This window comes from Myotis brandtii, unplaced genomic scaffold, assembly GCF_000412655.1.
Source record: "Myotis brandtii unplaced genomic scaffold, ASM41265v1 scaffold304, whole genome shotgun sequence".
Lineage (NCBI taxonomy): Eukaryota > Metazoa > Chordata > Mammalia > Chiroptera > Vespertilionidae > Myotis > Myotis brandtii.
Window position 1 is genome coordinate 1396235 of NW_005361607.1, and position 11193 is coordinate 1407427.

The 11193-nt window shown below is 43.0% G+C and overlaps 1 protein-coding gene across 1 annotated transcript in view; it reads left to right on the forward strand.

The window, feature by feature from the left end:
• JUN (jun proto-oncogene) overlaps window positions 1-1077 on the forward strand; it is a 1760-nt gene extending 683 nt beyond the window's left edge. The window contains exon 2 of the mRNA XM_014542554.1: window positions 6-1077. Within this exon, the coding sequence (XP_014398040.1) occupies window positions 6-381 (376 nt within the window). The 3' untranslated portion in view covers window positions 382-1077. The remainder of the gene's footprint in view (window positions 1-5) is intronic.
• Window positions 1078-11193: the final 10116 nt, after the last annotated feature.

Below are 11193 nucleotides of genomic sequence, written 5' to 3' on the forward strand. Positions count from 1 at the left end.
CAACCACCGCACCACCTGCCCCAGCAGATCCCGGTGCAGCACCCGCGGCTGCAGGCCCTGAAGGAGGAGCCGCAGACGGTGCCCGAAATGCCCGGGGAAACACCGCCCCTCTCCCCCATCGACATGGAGTCCCAGGAGCGGATCAAGGCGGAGAGGAAGCGCATGAGGAACCGCATCGCTGCCTCCAAGTGCCGGAAAAGGAAGCTGGAGAGAATCGCCCGGCTGGAGGAAAAAGTGAAAACCTTGAAAGCGCAGAACTCGGAGCTGGCGTCTACAGCCAACATGCTCAGGGAACAGGTGGCACAGCTTAAACAGAAAGTCATGAACCACGTTAATAGTGGGTGCCAACTCATGCTAACGCAGCAGTTGCAAACGTTTTGAGGAGAGACTGTCGGGGGCTGAGGGACAACGGAGAAAAAAAAAATAACAGACACAGACTTGAGAACTTGACAAGTTGCGAGAAAGAGAGAGAGAGAGAAAAGAAGTGTCCGAGGACTAAAGCCAAGGGTATCCAAGTTGGACTGGGTTGCGTCCTGACGGCGCCCCCAGTGTGCACGAGTGGGAAGGACTTGGCGCGCCCTCCCTTGGCGTGGAGCCAGGGAGCGGCCGCCTGCGGGCTGCCCCGCTTTGCGGACTGGCTGTCCCAGCGCAAACAGAACCTTAGACTTTTCTTTAACATTGACCAAGAACTGCATGGACCTAACATTCGATCTCATTCAGTATTAAAAGGGGGAGGGGGAGGGGTTGCAAGCTGCAATAGAGACTGTAGATTGCTTCTGTAGTGCTCCTTAAGAATACAAAGCGGGAGGGGTCGAGGGGGGGAGGCGGGAGGGAGGTTTGTGAGAATGCGGCTGAGCCTACAGATGAACTCTTTCTGGCCTGCCTTCCTTAACTGTGTATGTACATATATATATTTTTTAATTTGATGAAAGCTGATTACTGTCAATAAACAGCTTCATGTCTTTGTAAGTTATTTCATGTTTGTTTGTTTGGGCGTCCTGCCCAGTGTTGTTTGTAAATAAGAGATTTGGAGCACTCTGAGTTTACCATTTGTAATAAAGTATATAATTTTTTTTATGTTTTGTTTCTGAAAATTCCAGAAAGGATATTTAAGAAAATAAAATATTGAAAAAGTACCCCTCCCCCAACCTCTTTTCTGAATTATCTATAGATTACCTATCTATCTAGGTGGAGTTGAAAGAGTTAAGAGTGTCCATTAAAATCACTCTCAGTGCTTCTTACTAACAAGCAGTAAAAACTATTCTCTACTGGGCTTGAGAAATAACTGTGGCTGATGCTCTCACCAAGTTATGCTCTTCCCTCCCCCACTGTCTAGGTAGAGTTGCTTACAAAGGATCGTGTGGCTTTTAAGGGGGCTGAGGGAGGGGAGGTTGTGGTGAAGAGGGACAGCCCACTGGGAAGTCAAACACTTTAAAGTTTGGATTATCAAGTGGCATGTGCTGTGACCATTTATAATGTTAGTAGAAATTTAACAATAGATGCTTATTCTCAAAGCAGGAAAGCTGGCAGATTTTTACAAAAGATGTATCCTTCCAATTTGGAATCTTCACTTTAAGAATTCCTAGATTAAAAAGATGGTCGTTGCTTATGAATATTTATAACAGCATTCTTGTCACAATAAACGTATTCAAATACCAGTAACAGATCTTGAATTGCTTTCCCTTTACTACTTTTTTTCTTCCCAAGCCCTATATTGAAGCTTTTCTTTTCAGTTGCAGGGGTTAACATTACTACCATCTGAAGAACTTAGTAAGAGTCAACACAGAATTGCAATATGGATGAAACAGTTACATTAATTCTTTCTCTCATAAACATCTATGCCTAGACAAATTATCAGTATAGCAGTTGACCATTTTGGATTCTCCTATAGTTTACTTCGTAGTTTATTTCTAAAATAATCAACCTGTTTAATTATTTTGGCATCAGTCTCAAAAGATGGTCATCTATATACTATGGAAAACATTTGCAAGAGAAAACACAAACAGCATCACGATGATTACATGTGTAAATCAAACCTTGACTCTGGGGAAATGGCGAACTTGAATTCTGTCTGCAGATATAACTTAGATCAACAAGGCAGCACTCAACAAGGGAATAATTTTTGCTTACTTGTTTTTCATCCCAAGAGCCAGTGTCATTATCAAGCAGCAAAAGCAATTTGATATCCAGGAATATTTATTTCACAAACCACTAATTGAGGCAGGGCTGTTTGCTCATTAGCAGTGCTCTAGTACCCAACAGGTCTGGGAGTACTAATTTCCTGCCCATGGCTGTAAATCCACAGACACAAAGAGATTCTCCTTAGTATATCTAGAGGTGGAAGAGACTGCACAGGCTTGTTAGCTATCAGATCCACCCCATTCTTAATAACACTTTTTAACAAAGGGTTACTGGGAGCAGAGCAGGGTTTGCCAAACAGTGAATTTGCCGATGTCAGCAACCCGGAAGGTGAGTTGATTTTGACCATATGTAGAAATAGTCAGCAGAGGGACAATAAAGCACTTTGGGGTGGGGCCTTGTGGAAGCTAAACAAGAGCCAACTAGAAAAAATAAGCAGGCTGGAGAATTAATTACCTGCAAAGGTAGACTAAGCCCAGACAACAGTGCAGTACAGAAAAGCCACACCACTCCCCCGTTTGCTTTAGACTCCAGGGTTTTAAAAAAAAAAAAAAAAGCCTGAAACTCAGGCTTATCTCCACACTTGTTTATTTCAAATAACGTTCCAACTGTATATCCCTGAAATTCTAAAAAAAAAGGGTTAGAAAAAATAATTGTGGTGATCTATAAACTTTGGAGACAGAAAATCCGCTAATTACTTATAAACACTCAAAGTTAATTTTATTTTGGCATTCAATGTTATTGTTTGGGTAACACTAATAGTTGGAGAAAACGAAGTTAGTACATAAAGCCATCGATCCTCTTTTAATTTGTTTTATATGCGAATATATGAATATTTCCACTAGAAAATTTTAACCCCTTGTGTCCATTGGAGCAGAGGGTTCATGAACGCAATGAAAATGCCTATAAACTTGTGTGTGTGTGTGTGTGTGTGTGTGTGTGTGTGTGCGTGTGTGTGTGTTTGAATGTGCACACATGCTCTCACACACTCACCTCCTGGGGAGAGAGATCGTTAGCTTTTATTTGGTTCTCACAGAGTTCCATGACTCAAAAGAAGTTAATAATTCCCAAGCTACACATTCACTCTAAGAAGCACATCTTTGTGTGCATCTGAATCCCATGCCTTTTCACCTCTCCATGCTTCTGCTTGTGCTCATTGCTCTGCCTGATATACTTTTCCTTCTGGTTCCACTGATGAATCCAACCCATTTTTCAAGGGTGGGCATAAGTGGCACCTTCTCTGTAAAGCCTTTTTTGCTAACTCCATCTTCAGGGGGAATGAATATTCCCCATAGAGCACCCATAACACTTTATCAAAACTTCTATGATAGCACATTATGAACCTCTGTATCTCCTGGCTAGAACCCTGTCCTCCTCATCTGTGGACCCAGACTCCTAGTACACTGCCTGGCATATACAGGATGTAAATGTGTGACGACTGAATGAACAATGGGGCTTACATCCTCCTCCAAAATAATTCCAGGTCTTAATTTCTTTGGGCGAAATATACCTCATTTGTTTCCAGGTACGCAATTCCAGATGGATTGAAGACCCCCAGAAAAGCCAAATCTGGGCAATCACCAAGTTCCAAAGCCTAGTTCTCAGTGAGTGATCTTAATAGAGTTAAGCTCTCAGCACATTCATTCTCCCAGTCACAGAGTCCCTTCACTCCCCACTAATGCAAGTGGGCACCTTCTTATATAAAAGGGGTCTGCCTGAAACATTGGGCTTGGAGGTAGAGATGGGAAAGAATAATAAGTGGTCATTTGGCAGGCACCAAAAAAATAGTTCCAGATGTGGCTTTGTTAAAAGCAACCACTTCATTGGTATTGCCGGAGAGGACTTTATGTCTATAAAGTTAATGTATTTCAGGGGTCCAGAAGTCAGTACCCAATATTTGCTTGATAGCAACAATGATTGTGATAATGTATCTATTGCCCAGGTTCTTTTATTGTTAGAGAATATGTGCATAGGATGAACCAAGGAAAAAGACGAAGCCTTTTAGTCTGCCCAGTCCCTTGCCTCCACCACCTACTTCTAAGTTGGTCATGTGAAATGTCATGAAAGAGGGAAGAGCGTTGGAAGCTGGGCTGGCCCCAGAAAGTAAAACTATCCCTCGCTTACTCTGGAATCTGGCCCAGTTATTTGGCTGGACTTTTGACATCCCAAAGAAGGGCATTCCCTGGGCCTGGGTCTCGTTGAGGCCTTGTGCTAACTGTGGGTATTCAATGATGAGCAAGACATAATCCCTAAGCTTAAGGAACTCATGGTCTAGTGGGGAGGAGTGTGCAGATAAAGCAGAAGGAAGTGCCAGTGATGGGAGGAGGAGCCAATTATCAGGAAAGACTTCATGGGAGAGGTAACATTTGGGCTGACCCAGTGGGACTCACCAGGCAGGAGAGGTAGGAGGAGGAACTTCTGTGCAAAGGCACGGGGGCATAAAAAAACATGGTGTTTTTAGAGACTTGTAAGCTGCTTGTGGAGGCTGGGAATGAAGATATGAGAGGGAAAATGAAGGGAGATGAAATGAGGAAGTTTAAGGGTTAAGACAAAATAAATGAACAAACAAAATTGAAACAGACTCAGACACAGAGAGCAGACTGGTGGTTGTCAGAGGGGAGGGGGGTTGAGGGACTTGTTGAAAGAGGTGAAGAGATTAAGAAATACAAATTGGTACTTACAAAACAGTCACAGGGATGTAAAGTACAGCATAGGGAATATAGTCAATAATATTACGATAAGTATGGATGGTGCCAACTGGGTAATGGAAATATCAAGTGGAACACTTTGTAAAGTATATGATTATCTAACCTGAAACCAATACAAAATAATACTGTGGGAAAATGAAATCAACAGGTGTATTTAAAAAAATTAAGGGTCAGGTTGTTAAGAGTTTGGATATTATCCTGTAAGTGATGGGGAAATGTAGGAGTAGAAGCAGAGCAGGAATATGACTCTCTCAACTTAAGAAAGAGTCATGCTCACAACCATTTGGATGATGGACTGGTGGGGAAAAGGCTAGGGGAGGTGTGTAATACCAAAGAGAGGTTTTTAGTTTAATTTAAAGTGCCTGTGGTATTTAAAGTAGTTCTAGAGTTGGGGAGAAATGGGAAGAAGATGGCTTGGTTCAAAGCTACATCATGCCACAGTTCTTCCTACACAACTTTCTGAGAAGTTAGGCCTCAGGAGGGATATCAGAAGTTCACTTTTCACCTAGGCTGCTTGTCCATATTTAAGTTTTCCTCTCTACTGTGTCAATTTGGCACATGAAGGAAGGGAAGTCATCTTACCAAATGGTCCAGAGCTCCCCTGCTCAGCGTCAGTATCATCAAATGTACAGATGTGAAAGGAAGAGGCTTGTGACTACCTAAACTACCTAAACTGGTTTGATGGTCACAGTACAGAGTTGGTCCTCACCACTGCAGGACCAAAACCTAATTTTATCTAATCACCTAGGATTGATGAAGTTCAGTGGGATGAACTGGCCCAAACTATACAAATTCTTTGATGTATAAACTAAGAGATGGTGGTTTTATTTATGTTGGGAGGATTGAATTATAACACTTTACACTCATATAACACATTTTATTGAGCAAGCAATACTGAATTCCTATTTCGTGCCAAGCACTAGAGATGCAGTGGAGAAATCCACAAGATGCCTCCCCTCATGGAGTTTATAATCTGCTAAGAGGCACCCTAAACATTTTGACAAGTACAGTTGGCCTTTGAACAACACAGGTTTGAAGTGTGAGGATCCACTTATACACAGATTTTTTTTCAATAAATACTGTAAATGTATATTCTCTTCCTTATGCTTTTCTTAATAACATTTTCTTTTATCTAGCTTACTTCATTGTCAGAACAGTATATAATACATGGAACATAAAAAATATGTGTGAATCAACTGTTTATATTATCAGTGAGGCTTCCAGTCAACAGTAGGCTATTAGGACTAAAGTTTTGGGGAGTCAAAAGTTATACATTATTTTTGACTGTGTGGGGGATCTGTATCCCTAACCCTCATGTTGTTCAAGGGTCAAGTGCACAATTAAGAAGACAAACTAGGCACTAAGAAAGAGAAAAACTACCTAAACTGGTTTGATGGCAAGAAAATTAAAGGGGGGGGGTCTTTCTGGAGAATTACTTGCACTGAGACTTACTAGATGACTAAGAGTTCATCAGGGAAGAGAAGAGTATGGTATTGAATTGCAGGTGGAGGGTCAGCATGAGGGGAAGCTTGGGAAAGACTTTGGGATAGCCTAGGAGTTAAGAGAAGGTCTGCATTCCTAGAGTGGAGTGAGCAAAGGGGAGATTGATGAGCATGAGATTTGCACTCACCAGTTCATACTCTTGTCATTTCCAAAGTACTCTCGCTTCTTCTATCCCCCACTACTCTGAGGATGCTCATTGTCATAATTGTGTTTCACAGGAACAGAAGCTGAGGCTTCCAGTAAGTTTTAAGTGCCTTTGTCACTGGTGAGGCCGCAATCAGTTCCTCAGACATCAGCCATATACTTCTCCTATGTTATTCCAGGAAGCAGATGCCCTGGTGATCCTGTGCTCTTTACCCAGAACACAACCCTAGTTCTACATCAAGTACCCTGAGGAACTGAATTAGTCATCAGAAGGTTCTTTGATGTGCACAGCATCTGAGCAAAGGTAATCAGATAGTCTCCTGGGATGTTTCATCCACACCACAGCAACACAGAATGAACTCTCCTTGTCCTGCTACAAACTCCTCCTCCCTGAAGAAGCCCTGACAGTTTCTTGTTATATAAACTTTCTTCATGTATATCCACTAAAAAAAAATTGCCTGATTTTTGTACCATTATTGCTCCAGAAAATTGGGTTTTCAGATCATTGATTAAGATACTACCTTCTGGCTATGTAGACAGAATTTGGGTATTTCTCAAATCTCCTCAGAACTGTCTGTGCATCAGCGAATCTCTTTCATAGTGCATTGATTCATTCTAGATTCATACTCAGAGCATCTTTGCCTGACCTTCCTCAAGTCTAGAAAAAGGTTAACAGGCACCTGGGCTGCTAAATAATTGATCACACCACAAGTTAAGATGTTTACAGAAAAACAGTAATAGAAGACACAATTTAAACAAGGATTTCAGACATGAAACAGGTCCGGGGCAAATATAGTGCCTCAATGACATCATCATGGGCCCGGGGGTTTCCATCTTTTCAGTTCACCATTCTTGGGTCAAGGATGTTCCTTGTGTGGACTCAAGATAACTGTCTCAGTTCTTAGCATCATAGATAAACAAAATAATCACTAGAAATTCAAGGATGTTTAGTCTTTCTCTTTTTATTAGCAAGAGAAACCTTTCCTAGAAGCTTCCCACCTCAACCCCAGTGGACTTCCCTTGGGGTCCCATTGTCCATGAGCAGGTCACATGCCTATACCTAAACTCATCCCTGGCAGAAGAAAAAAAGAAAAAAATGAAATCACCATGATTGGTCTACAGCCATGATTCATCTCTTAGGCTCACCTTTGTCTAAGCACAGAAGAGAGTGAATACCAAAAGTAAATTTTAAAAATAAATAAAGATCAAGCCTCTGATAGCAGAAAGAAGTGGAGGGGAGGATGGCTTTTAGGTTGGTGAATAGTCATTTGTGCTCTACACCAAATATTTTCAGCTCTCCTCTTGGGCACAAAGTAGGGTTGTATTTACCTATCTCCTACCTCCTTGACGTTGAGTGAGAAGCCTGGGGATTTGTGTCAGCCAATGAAATGGGAACAGTAGTGACTTACACCACACCCAGGTGAAAGCCTTAAGAATTGAGTGTAAGCATATGTGGAATCTAATTAACAAAACAAACTGATGAACAAAGAGGAACCAGAGACATGGAAGCATGGAACAGAGTGTGGAATCTCAGAGGGAAGGAGGGGGAGAGTGGGTGGGTGGAAGGTAATCAACCAAAGACCTTGTATGTATATATGCATAACCCATGGACACGGACAATTAGGTGGTGAAAGCCTGTGGTAGGGGGCGGGGGCTGGCTAGAAGGAGTTAATGGAGGAAAAAGAGGGACATATGTAATACTTTCAACAATAAAGATTTTTTAAAAAGAATGAGTATAAGATTCAACATGTTTCCTTTCCTTAGTCTTGACAACTGTAAAGGCAGAAATGGAATGTCCAACAATCTGGGTCCCTAAATGATGTTGGTGTACATCAGAGTCCCTCACCACCCCCAGCACATCCATGAGCAAAAATTTACACCTGTTTTAAGACATGGAGATTCAAGGGATGCTTGTTGTTGCAGCATTACCTAGCCTTTCCTATAACTGCTCCAGTAGGAACCAACAGTCTCTGCCACAAGTATAATGAAAACTAATACCTGTATAATATTCATAATAGACACCATTTACTAAGTTACTATGATATAGCAGGAACTATGCTAGGACTGACAAGGTAAATGTTAGGGCTGTGCTTTATATATGAGAAAATGGAGGTTCAGATCTTGTTCAAGGCCACGGAATAAGTGGTGGAAGCTGGCGCTGAGTCTAGGTCTTTCTGTACATTTATGATTTTGCTCCTGAGACGTAGCCAGGTGAATTTATATCTCAGTTGAGCCTCACAACCTCCCTGCCATAGGCACTATTATCATCCCATGTTGCCTATGAGGAAACTGAGATTCAGAGAAGAAAACGAACTTGCCGAACTTCACAGAACTGGGAAGACACCAGAGTTTCTGCCCTATCCATTGTTCCTCGCTACCCTTCTGACCACGTGAAAAATCAAGGTATTACGTGTTACAAAAGAGAATCAAGGTATTAGGACTTAGAGCAAATGCACGGATTTTGGAGCCAAGTGCCCGGACACGTTAAATCCGGCTCTGCAGCTCCTAGCTGGGGAGCATGGAGCAAGTCCCTTAATATTGCTAAGCTTCAATTCTTCCCTTTGTAAAAATGAGGCCAACCATGGGTCTTAGAAAACTGTCAGGAGGATCATATATGTAAAGCCCCTGCAAAGAGCAGGCAAGCAATAATTTGCCATTTTCCACTGTAGACTTGTTAATTTAAGAAAAAATGTTCAGGAATCCCCCCACCCCAGGCCAGTGAGTCAGTGAACACACACACACACACACACACACACACACCCTAGCTGAAAGGAAAGCGGTTCCCATTAAGATTCAAGGAGGTCTCCCAGGACCTGCTTCTTGGTCACATAAGGGCTGGCAGGTCCTCTCTGAGGGCTGGAGAGAAGTTTTGTTTCCCCAGCTGCAGTCGCAGGGGACTGCTCCGCAGGCGCGGCATTGGGAACCTGTTTGGCTTGGCTCGGGAGCCTGTCAGCACATTCAGGAAGTGAAGTCAGAGAGAGGCAGGATTTCAAACAGAGCCAGCTGCACACAAAGGCCTGGGCAGTGGAACGCCTGATCCGCGCAGGGTGCCTATCGGCCGGCTGCCCTGGGTGCTGTGAAAGAAGCTCTGAGAATGGCTCGGGGCCAGAAGAGGAAGAAGCAGTCACTCACACCCAGACGAGGACAGTGACTTCCACGCCAAAGCCACCAGCAGGACTAGGCAGGGGTCATCTCAGCCAGCCGCCAGCCTTGGGCAGGGAATGACTTAGTCTGAGTTCCCAGAGCTTGCTGGGCGGAGGAGCTAATGTGTATCTTTTTGGAGTTTTGAAGTCAACGTGTGAGAGGGAGGGGAAGGGAGAAGAAGAAGAGGAGAGTAAAACGAAGGAATGGGTTAGGAGTGTTAGGGAGGGTAGAGAAGAAATGGATGTGCCTGAGAGGATATGGAATCCCGAGAAGGAACACGCTGCCACTTTCTAGCCATGTTCCCGTGTTCAGGAAAGAGAACAGTGGCTGAGACCTGAATTCTAAATCCCAACTCCAAATCTCCTACCCGTGAGCCTCAGTTTCATTCCTTTCTCTAAGCCTCAGACTTCTTACCTAAGAAATGGAGATAGCAATACCTATCCCATAGGGTTGATATAAGTATTTAATAAGCTAATATATGTGACAGGGCTTAGCCTAGTGCTAGAAAACCATTAATGTATCAGTTAGGATTCATGGTTGCCAAAGACAGAAAATTCAGTTTAAGTAAAAAGGAATTTTATGTAAGTGAAAACCCATCAGTAGGGGTAGCTCTAGTGGGAACGGTGGGGAGGATAAGAGAGAGCTGTATGGGGGGCTCCACATCCTCAGGCTGTGATTTCTCTCCATCACTCAGCTTGCTGTGGGGAGCGTTAGCATCATCCCCAGTCTCCATGTGATAGTGTCCAGCAGCTCCCACTCTGTCCATAGCAAGAAGTGGGATGGCTTCAGCAGTTCCTCACATCTTCCCAGGATGGTGTTTCACTGACCTGCTTGGGTCTCATATCCATCCCTGAGCCAATCACCATGGCCTAGGGATGGTATGGGATATGCTGATTGGCTTAGGTATAGGTCAACTGCCCAGCTCTAAAACTAGGGTTTTGGAGCCCCATTAAACCACATGGCCAGAGAAAAGAGTGAGGAAGGAGGCGATCTTCAAAGTGAAATAAGGATCCATGAAGGAGTAGACGCTGGAGGTCAAAAGAAAATAAATAGACTAGAGCCCATCTCTTTTGTGATTATTATTGTTACTTTTATCAATTTTTTAAAATATATTTTATTGATTTTTTACAGAGAGGAAGGGAGAGGGATAGAGAGTTAGAAACATCGATGAGAGAGAAACATTGATCAGCTGCCTCCTGCACACCCCTTCCTGGGGATGTGCCCGCAACCAAGGTACATGCCCTTGACCGGAATAGAACCTGGGACCCTTCAGTCCACAGGCCGATGCTCTATCCACTGAGCCAAACTGGTTAGGGCACTTTTATCAAATTTTACAGGCCAGGATAGAGGGGCATCTACTACCCTTCAAAAACCCAGGTCCCGGAAATCAAGGTCCACTCTCTTCTAATGGGTTGGGGCTCCAGGTATAAATAATCAAGAACATACTTCTCTGGGTGGAAAATGCACAGGAAGATTGTTTTAAACAATATGACATATGTAAAAATAATCTGTAAAAATCGTTATTTATTAATATTACTTGCTATTGTGATGGATT